At 40.5% G+C, this 20,280-nt stretch overlaps 1 protein-coding gene across 1 annotated transcript; it reads right to left on the minus strand.

The window, feature by feature from the left end:
- Positions 1 to 9: 9 nt before the first annotated feature.
- LOC101483700 (paired amphipathic helix protein Sin3a) lies at positions 10 to 19,768 on the minus strand. The gene is made up of 21 exons (XM_004558028.4): positions 19,563 to 19,768; positions 16,741 to 16,957; positions 15,734 to 15,919; positions 13,044 to 13,150; positions 12,580 to 12,901; positions 12,243 to 12,494; positions 11,961 to 12,113; positions 10,750 to 10,905; positions 10,285 to 10,371; positions 9,490 to 9,608; positions 8,965 to 9,190; positions 8,274 to 8,390; positions 7,781 to 8,019; positions 7,520 to 7,703; positions 6,689 to 7,268; positions 6,398 to 6,567; positions 5,920 to 6,093; positions 5,714 to 5,806; positions 5,173 to 5,267; positions 2,693 to 2,900; positions 10 to 2,142 (listed from the first exon to the last, which is right to left on the minus strand). Exons 2-21 carry the CDS (start codon positions 16,933 to 16,935, stop codon positions 1,924 to 1,926), a joined length of 3,882 nt encoding a protein of 1,293 aa, XP_004558085.1. The 5' UTR covers positions 16,936 to 16,957; positions 19,563 to 19,768; the 3' UTR covers positions 10 to 1,923.
- Positions 19,769 to 20,280: the final 512 nt, after the last annotated feature.

Here is a 20,280-nt window from a genome sequence, read left to right on the forward strand (position 1 = left end):
GAACTGAACTTCTGTCTACTCAAAGGATAGTTTAATGCCAAAACACCATACTAACAATCATGTACAACATCATAAAAGAGAAGAGACATATTAAACGCAGTACAAACAATGTCTTAATGTACAATCAGCTCCCCGGGGCTTCCTGTGGTATTCTATATTAAACACAGTAATATATAAACTGCTCCAAGATTGTCTGCAGCTGGTTAGGTTACTGACCACTGCTTTTAATGGAGCTAAGGAAAGTGTCAAAGGGTGTCATGTTGCCAGGCAGCTTCTTCTCTGGACCTCCATCCTGCTTATGTAATGATCCACGTGAAAAGTATTAACAATGAAGAACTGAATGTGTTGAAGTTTATATTAAGAATATGTATATTTCTAATGTGAAACATGCTTTCCAGCATTTAATGTGATAGATATCCGTCTTCCATCTAACCTCACCTACATTATCTACAGGGCCAATTCCAATTTTATTAAACTGCTGAGAGGAAAAGGCAAAATGCGTAGTTTACATCCCTCTTTTAAGGGCATACAACATTCACATTTGTACTTCAGCCACAAATACAAACAGACAAACTGTGACTGAAGGAATTATTGCTTTTTCCTTGCTCCTTAATCTGTACACAAGTCACATAACTGACAGTCTCATACTATACATCAGTCAGTGTTTGTCGTTAGCACTTACCTTACACAAGAAAAAAAGATATAGTCTTCATAGGTGGCAAAACATCACTGAACCTGTCTTACAGATTCTAACCATTTTGCTTAAATACACAAAAAGCAGACAGTACTGATGAGACTTCAGTACTATATACATATACATACATACTGAACTTAAAAAAAATTATATATATTAAAAAAAAAAAAAAAAAAAGGACAAATTGTTGCTCAGCTACATTCAATCATCTTAAAACCACGAGTGATGTCTGAAGACTAAAAGGTAGAAATACACAGAACTGATCCAATCATGTAGAAACAAAGACTTCAGGGATCACATGTTCAGCAGAACATGAGCCTTTGGTTTAAAAAAAAAAAAAAAAAAAAAAATAGGTAAAATTTTGTATTTCTTAATAAAAAATTTTATTCAATTTCCAGCTAAAGACTGATTACTGTGCGCTCTGATGTACGCTACACCTCAGTGACATCTGTTTAAAACAAACAAACAAAAAACCCAAAAAACTACTTTTATAAACATATTTACACAAAGTGTTTGGGCAGTCATAAGTTATTGTACTCAATACACAATGCTGGAACTAATGCCGAGCATCTACCCAGCAATCACTATAGATGTTTTTTTTAATATATAGAGTGCACCATTGCACCTTTACCACCAAAAGGGAGAACATTCACAGGCTATACAAGTTTACAGCAGGAACCCATATTAAGTTCCACGTCCACACACTTTAACAGAGGTAACTTGAACTTGTTTTTGCTACCTAAAGACAGAAGCTGAGGTCGTTTTGTTTTTATCTTCTGTAAAATGATAAGTTGCTCCTTATCAAACACTTTTCACTGTTAAGCTGCTGAGTTTTAGTTAGGAAAACCTTTACACTGAATTGCACCATGAAAACAGATGCTCTGAGTGTTTTTCCTCTGTATAGTCATTTCATGTAAAAATTTGCCTTTAACATTATAAATTGCTGCCACCCACTCAAATATACTGACAGCAAATTTTGAAAAAAAAAAGTTCCATATTACATCTGCTGCAGAGTTTGCAGCATACGCTTTACAGACAAATTCCTGCAACAGGTGCAAAAAAAAGAAAAGAAAAAGAAAAAAGGAAAACTTAGATCCGGTTTGGATCATGGATTGAAAAACCCTCACAAAAAGTTTGGCAACTGAATCCAGTAACGGCAGCTCTGAGAATTCATCCTTGGCAGCTTGTTGTGTGGACACGTTAACAGCCAGTTTGCTGAGACACAAGTATTACGGTGTTTTGTACTTCACCCGGTACTTGTTAATGTTGAGATAATGGAGCACCTCAGGGCTGCAAGTCGTGGTGCAGGCCAACAGGCCTTCTTGTCCATCTCCCATGAACCACTTGCGGCTTTCAGCGGCCATGTCACTGGTCACGTGCTCCTTGGCCCAAGTATCCAGCCAGGCGTGAAAGCGTCTGTGCAGGCGTGTGTTCACAAGCTGGTGGGACTGAAAGAGATAACAGGAACACGGCACAAAGGAACGTCACAAACTGTGTGTACATGAACTGCAAGGGCTGTCCTATAGCCAAAACCGATTGCGGATGTTCTGTCAGCGATATAGGGGGGAAAGAAAAAAAAACAAGAAAGACAAAAAAGAGAGAAATTTGCCAAATGTACTTGGGCGTCTTGCCCAAGTAAAGTCTGGGGGAAACAGCTATGTCTCAAAAGACTATAAAAATTATTATTTTCATATTATTCTCATCCATCGACAATTGGATACAAATCAAGTGAACGTTATCCTGTATGAGAAAAATGTGGAGTACATCATAGTACTCCACATACGCTTTATAAGACTGATCTAAATTAAAACAAATAAAATAAATGAAAAATATCTTTGTACTTCTAGCCATCACAAAAAACTGCTGCATGACCACACAGGCAAATTTAAATACTTGTGGTTGTTTTATGATTACTTACCATACAATTCTAACACTGAAGCTTATTGGACAAGACTAAAACAACATGGCAAACACATGCCTCTTAATTTTCGTCCTTACCTGATGAGCCCGTGTGAGCGCTGTGTGCCTGTACATGTAATCTTCTGACTTGCAGACATAAACCATCTTGTAGGAGTTCAGCTTGAACATGCACTCCATCTTCAGCTCGCTGCTGCCGTCCTGCGACTTGTCCGAGGAGCCTTTGGTCATTCTCTCCTGTTGCAGCTGCTCCCAACCTCTCTGGCACTTCCTTATCCGTCTCAAATTCCTAAAGGCCAAAAAAGATCGAGAGCCATGAATAATACTGACCGACGCTACAGAAAATTTCTTGATTACACCACACATCAGAAGAATACATCACTTTTTTTTCTTTTTTTGTTTTTAAAACAAAAGGAAATATCCAATTTCACTTGAGAAAGTTTTATGGTACGATTTTGTGCTTGACAGTACTTACTGGTCAATTTTAAAGCCTAAGATGTAAGGTCAGAGACGATACACGTACACAAATTTAAGAACAGTATTTCCAAATTTGAGAGGACTGTCCCTTTAAAAGAATTGTAGTTTTTTTAAACCCATGCAATCCAACTCACCAAGAACCAGCGATAATTAGTTAGGGAGTCAAATCATTCGTGGGAAATGTGGATCTATAAGAGCAGCAGAGGCAGCGGTCATTTCTCTGTACAGTGCACTTCCATTGCACAGCCACATTTTTCCAAATCTTATGCTTGGCAAACAATTGGATTCATCCCGATTTTGTGCAGGCAATTTTCTTTTCTTTTCTTTTTTAAAAAAAATGCAATTATTCACCCCACCTGAATGAAAGGTTTAAATGTGTACTTACCACAGAGGGTAAAGGTGAGCGAAGACTGAAACCATGAAGCATTTTTTGCATTCAGGGCTCCACTTAAAAGACATGACAGTGAGGCCAATTTCAAGTAAAAACGGTCACATCACAAACACTAAAAAAGGAAACTGCTGCCTGACCAGATACCAAATCCAAAAAATATGAGCAGAGGGTATTTCAATGTCTTTGACCAGAGTGTCATGAAAATGAGATGAAGACCCAACAGAAGTGAAAATTGATTTTTTCTTTTTTGAGTGAGGAAAGGCCAATTATTACTATTATTATTATTATTATTTAAATCTCTTGTGCTGCTGATCTCTCATAGATTTGATGAAAGAAAAAAGAAGACATGATGTGGGTGAGCCCACTGAGGAAATCATAGTCAGATTTATGCAATGGGTTAAAAAAGAGAAAACTCAAGAGCTTTTTTTTTTTTTTGCCTTTTTAAGAAGTTGTTTGATACGTATATGGTAATGGACAGCCATCTCAAAGTAACGAGACGAAAACAAAACCAAAAACACAAAAAACACCAAAAAAAGATGCTTCAAAAGATGTTCATGTGCAACACTCAGCCTTCACGCCTTCATGCACAGCTCTGAGGTGTCAGGAAAGAAATACACCAACATATGAGCATACAATTTAGACAATCATTTTATTTACAAACCCTACTCCTCTGTACAAGTGCTGCAGATAATGTGCTTAACCAGAGTTAAAAAACAAACAAAAAAAAACCAAACAGAAAACCTAAGATCACTAATCTCTTTCAAACCAGGAAAAAAAATAAAAATCTCACTGACAACAAAAAGTTGTAACGTGAGTGCACTGCTTCCCCTGAAAATTGTTACAAACATAACACTGGGTATAACAGTTGTGAACAAGTGAACATTTGAACATTTACAGTTTCAAACAGTGATTAAGTCACATACAGGACCTTTGATCTGAATACAATCACAAAGGGCATGATAAGGAAACCATGACGTCCCTTCTCTTCTTTTAACAAAAGTTTCTCTCAATCTGTTTTTGTCAAAACATCGTAGGAAAATAAAAAGGGAACAAATCCTTGTTTTGCCTTAAGCTTTTGCATTTATCGACTTCTATTCGTGCGTCACATAATCATTCATCACTTCAGTTCAATACAATGTGAATAATCGAACTAATGATTCTTCTTCTTTTAGCACTCTAAGGGGAGAAAAGTTCAAAACCCACAATCAAGCCAAAAACCATCTATAAAAACTTTACTTACTATAAATAAAATTCCCATTAAAAGGAATCAATAAATAAATAAATTCACTTTAAAAAAAAGAAAGAAAAAAGATGATCGTGTAAAGTGCTTCCATGTGAGGCAGAGGTCACAAAACAAACTGAAGAAGTTAAATTTACGGCCAGTGAGATTCTTAGCAGGCGGACATTCAGGCACCGCGAGCACAACTAATAACTCCTCAAACTTCCTCTTACAAAAAACAGGCAGCACGCTCACATCCACACAGTTTCCTCTTTTCTTTTTTTTTTTCTCAATTAGCTTTCAAAGTCAGGCTTGTGCTGAGGTGCCTCTGTTTCTATCTTGACAAAAATGACTTGTGTTTGGCAGCTGGTTTGGCTCGGCAACAGTTGAGTGGCTGCTCAGCTGACTAGAGCCTCGCCTCGGGACAGAAGCTTAAAGTGTGCAGACAAGAGGGAGACATGGCTGGAGCCTCACCTGGGGAGGAACACGGGCTTTTGTGCCAGATGCTCACGCAGCTCTGGGGATGAGGAATCTGAGTTCAGGTACCTGCCTACGTAGTCTGACCACTTCTGTGGAGGACAGAGCAGAACAGCAACCAACCATGTAAATAACAAAGACATACATTTAGGTTCTGTATGAAAGCAGGTTGGAGGTTATAGCCTTTAATTCTGGACCATGTGACACTCCTCAGAGTGTCGGAGGGTTTAAAATCATAGGTGCACAAATTAATAGCCAACACTAGTTTGCAGAGGTACATGTGTATGTAAACCACCAAGTACAAGGAATTTATAATACAGGAATATGATTAAAAAGTTTAAAACCAAGATGACTAGTGCTTGACTATTTATTAAATTGTAATATCAAACTATTACCTGATAACTAGTGCTATACTAAAAATTCTTGAAGGGCAAAACATATTAAGAGATACACGAAGCAATGCCACCCCAGCATCACATATACTACATGTCTACTTAATAAACTGCTGTGCACATGAAATGCATTTTGTGAGTCTTACTTCTGCCTCTGCAGGCTCATCAGAGTTTTCCTCTTCTGTATCCAGGAGCTCTACTGCCAGACTGACAGAGGCTTGGTTCTTCACAAATATCATCTGGATAAAACCAGACAACACACACAGAATTAGAAAAAAATACTGAGGGAGAAAAACAAAATAAAGTCAGCCTGTTTTAAAATATAATTATTCATTTCCGTGCTGTGTTGTACCTTGAAGCAGTTCTCATCCGGCATAAGCTGTTCTGCTTTGCGCTGGTATCCCCCCTCTGCAGTGGCCCTCGATGCCTGTGTGGGCAGTGTGCCCCCCGTGGCTTTATTGGAACTCTCGCTCAGATACAGGTCCGTCACACGCACAGACACATCATCAGTGACAAGGTGCTGGAGCTGTAAGAGTAGGTTAGTATGCAACGGGTGTGTCCACATCAGCATGTAGAATCAAAACAGCAGCACCTTCAGTGACTATAGATGCGTACATTTGATCATCGACTAGAGGCATTACTGAGTTTTGACGTGAGGAGCATGTCTATTTTATTTTCCCCCTTTTTCTTCTCCAAATTTAAGAACGAGCCTACAGCTCGCGATGCCACTCTAAGGTTAAAAATGTATTTTTTACCTTGAAGACGAGCAAATAAACAAATTGGTAAACAAATAGATGAAATAAAATGAGAAAATCTTAAAATGTGCTGACCTGCCGGACAATGCTTTGGATGAGTTTATCCATGGTGAAGGCAACGTAGGCATGGACCGTAAACATCTCCCTCAGGGAGTCCTCATACTGAGCCGGCTCCATGTTTCCATCCAAAAGATTGCGAACCATTTCCAAAAATACTGAGTAGTAGTCCTCCACATCAACATCCACTGCAGACAGAAAACACACACACAGTGAGTAATACATGGAGGAATTGAGGAGTATGACGCACCATGACTGAGAGGGTTCATAGCAAAACGTAACAGTTAAAAAAGTCAGTTTCTCACTTACTTGGCTCCTTCATCTTCAGCTGGATGGCTGGATTTTCGTTTTTCTCCCTTTTGAACCCCAACACTTCTCTTTCCCACTCTCGTTCACGAGCATCCTCTTCGATCTGCTTCTCAGCTTGCCCGTAAATTCGTAGCAAACGAGAACAGAGGATGTAGTGAAGACGAAGGAAGACATACCAGTAGTTGTTCACGTAGAACAAGTTGTAGGCATCGTCAGTTCCCCGGAGCTTCTGAGCTGCCGTGTTGCTGAACAGGAGCTTGGACTTGGTTGGGCTTCTGCCTGGCAGGCCATTGTGTTTCTTGCTGTCATCTTGATCCATCTCCGTGTCTTCGTCCTCTTCTTCCTCCTCCTCCACATCAGAGAGCTCACCTCGCTGTGCAAACAGCAGGTCGGGGATGAAGTGGTGGACTATCTGTTTGATCTTGCACTTGTCTTCTTTCTGGATGCCGACCTGTCTTTTGACGTGGTGAATGATGAGGGAAGCGGCATCCTCGAGGATCTGGCTGTCGTCGTAGGTCAGAGTCATGTGTGGGCCATTTGGTGGCGGTGTAGCAGACTCCTCTGATGCCCGCTCCTGGCGCTACAGGACAAATACAGGAGCATTTTAGACTGTAATGTTTTACGAAATTTACAGTTTAGCAAAATACATTAAAACCATTTACCTGTTGATTTTTATTTACAATTAGAGAATCATAATATATAACAAAGTGGAGCATTATTGTTTGATTCAAGGATAACTGCGGCCATAAACTTAGAATCAGTCTAGATTTATTCTGCATTTATAAATGTCAAATAACAAATAATAATATTGTTTAAAAACAATTTACTTACTTCATCATATAACATCTCAATTTCATTGAGCATGGTCTTTGAGCGTAATACTTTGGTGTCATTCTGCTTGAAGTTAATGCCTTGATGGTCAAGTGACTTCAGGTAATACTTTTCATTCTGCTCCCGCCAGATTTTGTTGAAGCCCCTTTGGGCTTCTCTCCACTCCTCATCCTTTATTTTTAATCTGAAAACAGAAGAAACAGATGTTATAAAACTGTAAAGGTGTGAGCTGAGGAGGACACACTAAAATCTAACTGTTACCTTTTTAGAACTATGGGGACGGACACAGCAGGGTTCTTCTTGAGTCCTTCAATGATGTCTTGAGCTTTGTCCCCATATATCCGCTGGATGGCTTTGCGGTGAATGACCTCTGAGGAGCCACCCATTGTGTTGTCCAGCTTGAAGCGTAGCTGCTCTTCTGCTGACATACGAGAGAGCCGTCGCTGCACTGTCTCGAGGGCTCGGATTGTGGCAAGGTTGGTCTCCAACACAATATCCAGCTACAAAAGGAACAATCACATTCAAATGAATAATTTCAACAGAACCAGATTTTGAAATGGGCACCTGGACAGTTCATGTGGTGTGAGATCTTTTCCTGTGGTTTTTTGACTCCTGAGCAAATCGCATCACACAGACATTTATGTAAAAGATACATATTATGTAAAAGAACCTCCATTATTCCATCTTCTTAACCTCTTCTACATCCAAGGGTCTTATTTTCATTTGGAGCGTGGGTGGACTGAGTATGTTTTACCTCAAAGCGCTCATCTTCACATCTGTAAATGTGTTCCTCATATTGTGTCTTCTTGGAGCTCACAAATGTGGAGTCCTCAGACCATGAAGGAAATGACACCCATGTGTCATTCAAAACCTGCAACAGGATGTTACACCATGCAGTGAAAACACATTATTGTGACTCTAAATATGAGATGCATTTCATATTTATGTAGCAGTAAAATAAAAATGCATGAAACTTAATGTAGTTAAAAATGTCTTGATTGTGTGGTGAAACACTGGGTTCAATAACATCAGTTGATCAAAGAAATCACTCATTATCTAAATTTAAATGGCTAGTTACAGCCAAAAACAGTTCATGTAGTTTATAAAATTAAAAATATGTTTTTCAGTAAGCAGATCATATCCTAACTTATTATCTAGACACTTAAACATAATAAGGTAACATTAAATGTAGCCAAACAGTTCAATGATCGCTAACACTTCCACCAACTCACTGATCGACTAAGAACAAGATTGCTGGCATCTGCTGTCTGCTCAAGCCATATTTAACTACAGGTACCATCTGAACTTTACATCAGTTTCTGCTCCAGAGCACCCTGTGTGGGCCAAATACATTTGTTGTTGTACCTGGTGGCCCGAGGACAAAGGATAAAATGTACACTGTAAGACAAATACCTTTATTAAACCGAATTCCTTTAACGACTCACCTCTCTGCACAGCGGTGTTCTTCCTGTGCATTTGGGCTGCTGGAAACTCTTTGGCAGCGCTCTATAGCTGGACCCCAGCTTCTTGCAGGAAGAGTAGTCGATTTCCATGGCGATACCCTCTGTGGCACGCTCCTTGGGTAAACTCTCTGCATGGCTCGACTCTCCGTGACTGGACTCTCGGTAGCCCAAGAAGTTTTTAAACCATGTAAAAAGCTCGGGGAATTTTCTGTCAGTCATGGCACAACATATGTGAAATACAGAGTTATTGGTGCGGTTAGGGTTTAAATGTTAGCAACATATTTCAAACAAATGCAGGTGGTTTACTGGTTTACATTTGGGTGATTAAAGTTTCATTATGTAATGTTATGTATCAAAACTGTTTGATTTAAACTCAAATCTGACTTATTGGCAAGAAGAAGAAGAAGAAGATAAAAACTCAAGAATTACGTACTGAACCAGTCAGTTACAAAATTGGACTACAGGTATGCCCCATTCAGTACCTAAAAACTGTATGTTTAAACTCACCCAAGAAATGGGATAACTAACTGGACCAGCTCAGTGCGTGAAATGACTTCCTGGTTGAAGATGTGCAAGCAGCGTAGGAAGTTGTCATATGCCTCAGAGCTTCGAAGAGCCTTCTTTACCTGTTAAAGTGTTTGCAGCCATGACAAATAAAGCAAAATGAGATTTAGGCTACGTCCACACATACCCGGGTATTTTTGAAAACGCAGATTTTTCTATGCGTTTGCACCTTTCGTCCACACGTAAACTGCGTTTTCGGTCACTGAAAACGGAGATTTCTAAAAACGCCTGCCAGGGTGGATATTTTCGAAAACTCAGTTTTTGCGTTTACGTGTGGACGAGAAAAACGGAGAAAACGCAGCGTCAAAGGTGTGCGCCTTTTGTGACGTCACACTTTGCGCCACGTTATTGTTTCGGTGAAATGAATTTCTACAATACTGTTACTTGTACTCTCTGCAGTGTTTAAATGCTTACATATACACACACCGTTACTGTCCCTCCACACATAGGACTGGGTTCTGCTTCTATGCCCCATCTTTGTTTACCATTTCCCACCGAGGCTTCTAGACTTCTGATTGGTCAACATTTCTACATGGTTAGGAATATATCGCCACCTGTTGCTTTGGCATGTTCCTAGCAGCGTTTTCCTTCATTTCTGCCTTTACGTGTGGACGGGATTATTTTTTAAAACGAAAAATCTCAGTTTTCAAAAATACCCGTGTACGTGTGGACGTAGCCTTATTTTCATCACAGATCAGTGCAAGTCTTTATACAAACACTCAAAATGACAATACTGACCTTCTCGAAGAACATCGTTTCAGTGCTGGTGCTGTGTTTGCTCACGTCACTCATGCCATGGTCCTTCCCTGTTATTTTAGGTTTCTTCTGCAATGGTGTAAAGAGATGTTGACTGTTGGAGGCCCTCATATCTCTGAGTCTTGGGTAGATTTTACTAACCCTAATTGCCAGTTTGTCTGATGAACTTGGGTTGTACTACTAACACAATCTAATAAACATGTTCTGTAGTAAATCCTCTTTTTATGAAATTACAGATGTTTTGCTTTTGTCAAAACTGTCTGGGGGCTGATATCTGGAGTCAATGTATTGTCCATACTTCTTAATTGTAGGCTTTCACTGATTGAAACAAAAAAGGCCTGTTTCCCCCTACATGTAATGCATACAAAATATATGAAATATTACCTTTCTGGTTTAAAGTACAAACAGCTGAATATATGCAGAGTCAGAGAGTAGATGGTTACATACCTTGACAGGTGGTGTGGTACCCACGCCTGAGGGTCTCCTGATTGGAAGGCCGTTCTGGCTCAGTCTCTGTTTGTTGTTCAGGAAGTGTCTCTTTACTGTGCCACCATGATCATTACGGACCGACTCTGCCCTGTCTGGTGTTGCTTTGCTCAGTAGCTAAAAAAAAGGGCAATACACATGATCTCAACAAAGCAAGACAACAAAATTAACAGTATGCAAAGAGAATTATGTAACAGGGCTCGCAAAATCGCTAGCCCGATCCCGGAGCTAGCGATATCTCCGGTCGGGCGACCAAAATCTATCTCAGCCCCGCCCGTTGGGTTATCATATAGCGGGGCGGGGCTGAGATAGATTTTGGTCGCCCGACTGGAGATATCGCTAGCTCCGGGACATCGGGCTAGCGATTTTGCAAGCCCTGTGTAAATACCATTGATTCGATTAAGTGAACCAGTGCTTTTCCTTCCAAGCTCTATTTTTATGCTTCAGTTCTACCGGAGTAGTGATGTGTGATTCTGAGCTAAAAATAATGCATCATACACTGGGCCTCTGTGCACCTATTGTGTGACTCAAGCCCTTTAGCACCAGCTCCTCAAACCAACTCTCTTCTGCTTGTTTTGCACAAACACTGTAAAAACAAAAGAAAACTGTAAACATACTAAAAAGCAGTTCTGTGGAGTTGAAGCTGATTGTAGTTACTAAGAGCTCATAAGTCCCTCAGCAGCTTTCTGTCAGAAATGTGCCTCCTGAAAGCAGGAAGCCAAACGCAAGAATAGCATATAACAGCTAATGAGTTTTCAGAATAAAACACTATCTGCACTGTGAGAAATCTTATGAAGGACAGAACAAAACCTTGCAACAACCTAGACCTGAGCTTAGTGAATTCCCTACGCTCGAAACAGTATTAGGGAATATTTTTGGAAGCACGGATGCACCGTCCAGATCTTTAAAGACCTGGAGAATCCACACCAAGGTGCACCAAAGCTGATCTGCCAACACGTGGTGGCCCAACACAATACTACAATACTTTATGCTGGTTTCTCTTTTAACTTGGCACCCATCTGTAAATCAATTTCATATCCAATGCAAACAAGTGGTTTTAAGGAAAAGATCAAAAGACAGACAGTTACAAGGATCCAGTAACTCCTAGTCATACCACGTATATTTGCAGGGACGTTTAATAAAATAATTGACCGTGATGTCTGGAGACTCACCACTGAGCTGTTGGCATCAGGCAGGAACTGCCCGAACTCTGAGAGCAGGTCCTCTTGGTTCTTGAAAAGTCTTGCAACTTGAGTGTAAACCTCCTGTTCAGTCAGTGCTGGGGTGTAGTTTCCTCCAGCTTCTTTAGCATTTCGCTGTTCCTTCTAAAAATATATATTTTTATAAATATACAAGATATGATATAATTAAAATTTACTTTCACGTTTATTTTTGCAGCTGCATATATCTTATAATATCTTAATAACAGTTTAATGCTGTGTATATTTCCTTGCCTGGTATGTGTGCAGGATTTCCAGGAAAGCTTTGTAGATGTCTGGCTGACCTTGGAAGCGATTTTTGATCTTGTTGACATAATTTATAGCATGGTTGAACTCCACGGGTTGGTTGTTTTGGATAGGTGGCCCACTGGATGGTGTGCTGCTGACAGGAGTGTGGGACTGAACTGAAGGAGAGCGGGGCGAGGCGTAAGATGGGATAGATGGATTGGGTTGGCTGGTGGGTGTATGGGCTGGAGACTGAATTGGCTGTTTAGAAGAACAACAAGTGAAAAAGGTCATTTAATGCATCTGTCATACTAGATGTAAACAAATAAAGAACATCGTTATCTACCTTGCTGGTTTTATTTGGAGCAGGCTGGGCAGGGATAAGTGGTTGGGTGGTAGTAGTGAGTGAGCCAGCCTGTGGCAGACTCTGGTGTTGGTGGTGGCTGGGGGCAGGCTGGCTGGGTGCTCCACTTGCAGGGATGTTCTGAACAGAAACACCGTGTGGTGTGATGTAGTGGATCTGATTTGGCGTGGTCACATTGACTAGATCGTTGGTTTGAACTTCAATCTTGTATCCAGGTGGCAAGAAAGTATTGAAACCCATGATGAGGTCTGGGTGGCCCTTGAAAAGCTGAGACACACGGTTGATGACTCCAGGAGTGTCAATGCTGTAGTAACAGAACAAGTTTTGGTACTTTAGTTTCTGAAACACTGTTATTTGGGTTCATAGAGATCACTTAGGTGTCATGGTAAAATACCAGTTTTTCTTATCAGATGTTAAGAAAAACTGGCAATAAAACAAAAACTCACCTCTGCGACTTGAACTCTTTCATGATATCAAGGAAGTCATTATAAACTTGAGGTTGATTCCCAAACTGCAGTTTTACTTGATCCAAATAAGACAAGGCATCTTCAACCTACAAAAAGAGAATGGAGAAGATTGTCAGATGATCACCACCAAAATGGCAAGACAGGGCAAAGGCAGAGAACTTGTCCCGCTGGTGCTCAGAAAACAACCTGAAGCTGAACATCTTTAAAACAAAAGAGCTCATAATGGACTTCAGGAGGCACGGACATTCCTCTGTTATTATAAATGGAAAATGGGTGGAATCTGTCTCCACCTTCAGGTTTCTGGGCACCCACATCTCCAATGATCTCATCAGGACCCACAACACCAACGCCTGGGTAAAGAAGGCCCAACAGCGGCTGTCCTGAGGATGAATAATCTGGACCAGAAACGGCTGCTGGCCTTCTACCGCTCCTCAGTGGAGAGCGTGCTCTCCTACTGCCTGGGTGTTTTGTACGCATGGGCCACTACTGAGAACAGTAAGGCTGTGGAGAGGGTAATTAACACCCTATGCCACCTTTCTGAGCCTCCTGTCTCAGAAAAACCAGGGCCATCACAGGTGACCCCTTGGACCCCGCCCACCACCCGTTTGACCCTCTGCCCAGTGGTCGGTGCCTCAGGACAATCAGGTCCCACACCTCCAGACCCACTAACAGGCCCCCGCCTCACCAATCTGAGACATGGTCTGAGTAACCGTCAACACTCAGGCCACTCACATATGGACCCTATTCAGATCGAGTCTTTTCTTTGCACTACCTCCAGTCACTATGCTCTCCATTGTGTGCCCTTCTATTGTTTTGTACATATTCCTCTAGTTTGACTCTTCTGTTTGCTATTCATTCCTGATATCGTTGCTATGTATATTTTTTTATCCTGCACAGTTGGCATTGGAGCACCCATTATTTATTGTACAGTAGGGCTGCCACGATTAGTCGACTATCAAAATCGTCGACAACTGATTTAATAGTCGACGCGTCGTTTGAAGCTTTGTAAGATCCCAAAAGACGCAGGAATAAGTAGTAGGATTTAAGAGTGTAATAACGGATTTAAACAGAAGATGGCAGCACTGCATGTACAAGGATGCCAGCTGCCGTTAAACCCCGAAGAAGAAGAAGCTGTGTCCCAGAATTCATAGCGTGGCCCAGAATTCATAGCGTGGCCCAGCTCAGTTTCCAAAAATGGCGGCAGCTAGTTAGTTTTAATATTACTCTTATTATTCTTTCTGGGTCACAAAATAAACGTTTAACATATTTTCAGGCGAGAATGTAGCTTTGTAAACCTCAAATATCTGCTCAGTTTATCAGGACGCCACATATTTTCAAAAGCACTCCGACGTTTTCGGAGACGTCTGTTACCCACCAGCTCGATAGCTAGCCGGAGACAAGGCTCACTAGAACCGGTGAGAACACCGGACTCCCGAAAAATTGTTTTCAAACCTACCGCCGTCTTTTGCTACTCAGGTTAAACATGATATATAAGTCACTTAGATAACTTAAAATGTTATTGTTTGGCTTTTTTTTTAGTATTTTATTTGTTCCTGAGTAAATCGGTTTGGCTGAGATTAAAGTAATTGCAAAAATAATCGGTGACTAGTTGACTATCAAAATAATCATTTGTGGCAGCCCTATTGTACAGGTACAATGAAAATATAAGGGCTACTCTATTCTAAAATGGCAAAATCATATAAAGCTGCTCAACTATACCAAAAACTTAATGATTGACTAAATTAACTAAACATTAACTTTAAATATAATTCCATTGAAAAACAAAAATCAATTGAAAAGAAGTGCCCTGACTAGGCTTTGTTTTCTGCAACAGCTGATTTTCACTGGACCGAAAAATACACTGGGATATATGATAACAAGGTGGCAAAAGACTTATGTGTCCCAGAAGACCCGAACAGAAGACTCAATATTGACTCAACTGTGCAGATGTGTTACCTGCTGTGCATCACCCAATGTGGTCTAGGTATATGACTTCAAAGGCGTAGAGACAAAGGTCGCTGCAGGCAATTTTTAATAATCCTTTAACAGCGTCAACCTTCAAAAATATTGTGAATTTTTAGCTCCATGTCTATAATCTCTCATCTTGCTGTATTAACCAGGGACTTTGAGCTTTTAGAGAGGGGGGAAAAATGCTCACTGGTGAAAAGGGAAGTGGTGCACTTGATTATAAGGGCGAGGGAGAGAGAGAAAAGATGTCCATGTAGCAAAAATGAATGTTAAAAGTAATTGTTTCATCTGATTTCTTTTAAACTGCTGGAAGCCACAGCGGTAATTAATTTGGCATTAAAATCCGACTAATCGCCCAACCATATAAGTTGATAAGTAGAAAAGGTTTAGGATGTTGATGAAAAGATATATATAACAAGCACGCCAGCTTCAAGACTATTTCCCTTTTTAGCCGTTGTCTATTGGACTTTGTTCACCTCTAACGAAGGGTGAACAATGTGTATGTATCTGAATGCCTCCTGTGTAGAAAGATGATGCTTGTTGCTGCTCTACAAAACATACTCCTCACTCTGTCCTTTCAGCATGCAGACACAATGTAATTTTAAAGGCATTCGCTTTTTGCCTTTGTGCACTTGGGATGAACAGCTGTTTTGGTTTATTCTGGTCCTCATGTTTTCATATATGTGGTGATGTACAGATACCTTCAGCCGCTGAAATTGCTGCTGTCCTGTGGCTGAAGGCATGGGTGCAGGTGGATGAACATGACCTTGGACCACTGCAGGGCCCTGTGACGGCACTGCTAGAGCGTGTGAGTGAGGACCAACGTGTGGTGCTGTATTGTTGTGTCCATGCCCATGTCCACTTGTGCTCTGAGGCATTGCAGAAACCTTTGAGGAACAAATAGATATTTTATATAATATAGACATTTAGACAAGATTAACCATGTCACTAGCATTATTGTAAATATTACAGATTACATTCTTGCAAAATAAAGGTAAAGAAAATCAAATCAAAATGACACCTACTTCTTAAACACATTGTTAAATAATATAATATATATAATAGGGCTGCTCAATTAATCGAATTTTAATCACGATTACGATCTGGGCTTTCAACGATCATTATAAATGACTGAGTCGATTATTAGCACCTCCCTCGTGCTTTACTCTCGCGCTGCTCCGTGTGGCAAATCGAGTGCACCTCTCTGCATTTCGAACACGTGTCACAACAATTAAGAGGACCCAAGGGAAGCTCGGAAAGCTAAGCAGAAGTTATTCGGAGAGGAGAGTGACTGCCGGTGGTTGAAAAGAGAGGTAAAAAAAAACTTCAGTGGTGTGGAAACATTATGGGTTGGCGGAGTCAGACGTGGATCAAGTAGACATAGTGTGTAAACTTTGCTACAGTGTCGTAGCTGCACCACAGAGCAACACTGCAAAGTTCACTAAACATAGATGTTTACATTTTTCATTTATTTTTTATATTGCAAACATTTGCACTGTTATCAGTATTTGCACACTATTTTATATTATTTTTTGACAATCTTTAAAGTCATTATTCAATACATTGTTATTGTTAAATAAATATCGTCAAATAATCGAGATCTCAATTTCAGTGAAAATAATCGTGATTATAATTTTTGCCATAATCGAGCAGCCCTAATATATATAATATAAACACTTCTTCAGGTATCTGTGCAGATTTATCATACCTGGTAGCCCTGGGGAAGAGAGTACTGGATGCTGGTCGATGGCTGCATCTTGTCTGCAGGTGCCTCTATTACAGTAGGGGCCGGGGCAAGGGCCCGGTGCTGGAAGTTTTCTGTAATTCCTTGTATTTGAGGTCGGCGTAATAACTGCTGCTGAGGCGCAAGTATTGGTTCCTGGTCCTCCACACGCCTCTTCATTATATACACATAGTCAAAAGGGCTAGAGGGGGGTAAACAACAATGGACAATTTACAAGCTGTTAGCATTTGCCAATTTTTATTTTTTTTTAAACACACCCACATTTTATTTGTGTGTGTGTGTGTGTGTGTATATATATATATATATATATATATATATATATATATATATATATATATATATATATATATATATATATATATAAAATGCAACTTACAAATGGAAACTGCAACATGCTGATTAGCATTTTTCTCTCTGGCTAGCTGACTGATTTAGACAGTGATCTCCAAAGCGGTCTAACATACCACTGCATGTGATTAAATAGATAATAAACTGGCCTGCATTGTTTTAACAGTGACAACAACAGTAAGTACTCATTCATTCACAATGGTCAAATTAAATTTGAGTTTCACAACTCAAGCAAAACTTTTCTCACAAGTGTCACACAGATAGGTAATGGCAACAAATATTAGGACAATTGTTGCAAAGTGGCTTAAGAGCTGGGCTTTAAGCAGTGGCTTCCAAACAACACTCCTTTGACATAATTAAGCTCCGAATGTGACACCAATCTGTTTTGCTTCATTGTGCTTCCTCAGTGTACACAGAGGCTTTACAGGACTTAAACCCAATGATATTTGGTGGTCTTCTGAGAGAACTAACAGTGGTGTGAAAACACACCTTCTTTGACAGATATAGTCTGTGTACATTTTTTGGCTGAATAGTCCTGATTTAACTGATAGATTAATTCATCAACCATTACAGTGACATATTTTAATTAACTTAAATAATTCTGTATTTATTTATTACTGAGTTATTATAATAAAAACAAATGCAGATACCAACGCACTCCACCATAAAAGTAGTAGTAGAAAAAAAACAAAGCTATGAGCAAAAGTGATTATTTAAGGTTGTCCGTAAATAGACATGCCATCATGTTCAGCAGACTGACTGTGGCGGCTGGCTAGGGGCCGTCTTTCAAAAGACATTAAGACAGAGTGACGCTGCCAGAGCTGTCATTGAGTCGACTCAGTGAGACAAATGATAATGATAACGTTCAATGCACATGTATTATGTGCATTTTTTTTCTCCTGTAATATTTTTTTTATAACACAGGTACAAACCTATTGGTTATGCCATTCATTCTCCTGTAAGCATTCGTCGCATGTAAGACTTTAAGCATATGCGAACACCGCCGATGACTAGACTTTAAGTTAATATTTTTACGTTTTATTTGTATATTTTACAACTTAAAAAATACACGGGGGTGTGGAAAAAACACGTTTGAGAAAACGTAACAAGTTAAACTTGTAGCTGCAAGCACAGTGCCCACCATGAGTATACAGTAAAGAAATTTATCGACGGTTCCTAAGCAAACGTCACCGCATTTGCTAAGAGGAGAGGAGACATTGTGCCTCACTGCCGCGCACAACCAATTTCGGAAAACACGGTGACTGAGCGTACGGTCTTCATTCGCCGAGATCGTGTCTGTAGCGTATCCAGCTTCAGAATTTCTATGCCGAAGCGCTACGCAAATACGGCAGATAGTAAATTGTGTCGAAACTGATTAAGTAGGACTAAAAGAAACTTGAAATTTCGCCGACAGTCAACGTTTTGCAGGCATGTAGGCGCTGTCTCTCTCTTGCTGGCTGTAGCCCTGCCGTATCCCCTCCCCCTCTCTCCCAAACACCGAGCTTGTAAGGCTATCGGTTTTCGGTGAGCTGACCGCTTTCGCTAGTCAGATGGCTGACGTTGACTTCAGTTCTAGCTTCAAAGTTATGTGGAAAGCAAGTTACCCTCTGCTTCGTGCAGACTGACAGTTAAATGTTAGAGAAAAAACCGGAACATATCAGTTTGTCACAGCCGGGTCTTCGTTAACAGCCCTCAGTAAACGGGAGTCTAAGTAAAACATTAGACGAGCAAAACATACTGGCTACCTGACGTTACCCTTGCCGTTGGGTAGAAGACGTCGAAAAGAAAACAGCCATGCCTAATCGCATCAGATAACGCGGCAACACAGTCGGTGGCTTAGTTTGTAGCGTACGGGGTACCGGTACAATTGGGGCAGTTGAATTAAGTTTCATGGTCAGTAATTAATTTGGCTATGCTAGGTGGTTAGCTCAAGAAGAACACCAGCTAGCCAACAAGCTAACACTTCGCACAGCTAATGCAAATGTCGCATAAACGGCAAGTTAAGCTAGAAGTTGCAAAAATGATTTTTTTTCCTCCCAGCCAAAACTACTTATCTGTCCGTTACGTTACTTTGACATCACCCCGATCCAGCAATAAAAATCAGTTGTAGCAAGAACAAACTGTGATCAAAAATACATGTTGTCAGGTTAGCCTGTAAGCTAGTTCATGGTCGCCGCTCTTAGATTGCTAACCTAACCAGCGACTTGGTTCCACTGACTTGTCGACACTGCAAGTTAACGCAACCGCAAATAAACTCCCACACTATTCTGCTATAACACTAAACTACACCAGCAACAGAAAGTAATCCGCGTTGGCTCACTATTTGGAGACTAGACAAGGTTATTTAGTAGCTAACTGATTGCTATGTTAGCACAACAACCAACCCCCCTCATCACTACAGACTCTCCGGCTAGCCAGCTAACACCACTTTAACTTACCTCGGGGAACCGCCACCAGCAACAACTTGACCCACCAGTGGAAGGGATCTCGACCAACACGCCGCTACTCGTGCATTCACCCGACAGTGGAAAAAAAGCGAAGTTTTAAGAAGTAGCCGTAATTGGAAATGTGGAAAATCAAACTGGCCGTAGTGGCTACGTCGCTAACAACAGTGTGTGTGTGAAGCGCTGTTCCTTGAACATAGAGGTGTGTCTATTGGGAAGGGCGGGTTGGTCTCCTCCCAGTTTGAACCGGGATTGGTCAGCACTACAGAATGAAAACAAATACAGTTAAGGCTGTGGGCCAGGCCTGTACCATACCTTTGGTTAAAGGCGTCTATGGTCATGCCAAGTGCAGGGTCATCAGCATGCCATGGACGGCAGCACGCCTTCCATGGCATTACGTGTACGGCACAATATACTGAATTCAACAGATAAGCTCAGTAACTTTCTTGTCAGTTACAATGACTAACGTATACAGTTAGTGCATTTAATAAGTATTTATTTGCACTGATATTTAGGCTTATATATGTATTATTCTACAACTGATTCTGATATGACACCACACATGTGTTGATAAAATAAGATATGGCTAGTAAGTGTACCTTAGAGCTAAATAATTTAATTGCACATACTGATCTCCAAGGATGAGGACATATTTACATACTCACAATTAAAATACCTGTATAACCCTCCTACTTGCTGTTCTCTGCCTCAT

Source organism: Maylandia zebra, linkage group LG1 (assembly GCF_041146795.1).
Source record: "Maylandia zebra isolate NMK-2024a linkage group LG1, Mzebra_GT3a, whole genome shotgun sequence".
NCBI lineage: Eukaryota > Metazoa > Chordata > Actinopteri > Cichliformes > Cichlidae > Maylandia > Maylandia zebra.

What these genes read in the sequence shown, in the direction of transcription:
- LOC101483700 (XM_004558028.4), bottom strand. Translation starts at nt 16,935, where the DNA reads ATGAAGAGGCGTGTGGAGGACCAGGAACCAATACTTGCGCCTCAGCAG. An exon ending in CGGATGAGAACTGCTTCAAG is followed by an intron (nt 5,807 to 5,919) that starts GTACAACACAGC and finishes GGTTTTATCCAG; the next exon opens with ATGATATTTGTGAAGAACCA. An exon ending in AAGCCCGTGTTCCTCCCCAG is followed by an intron (nt 2,901 to 5,172) that starts GTGAGGCTCCAG and finishes TTTGGCCTTTAG; the next exon opens with GAATTTGAGACGGATAAGGA.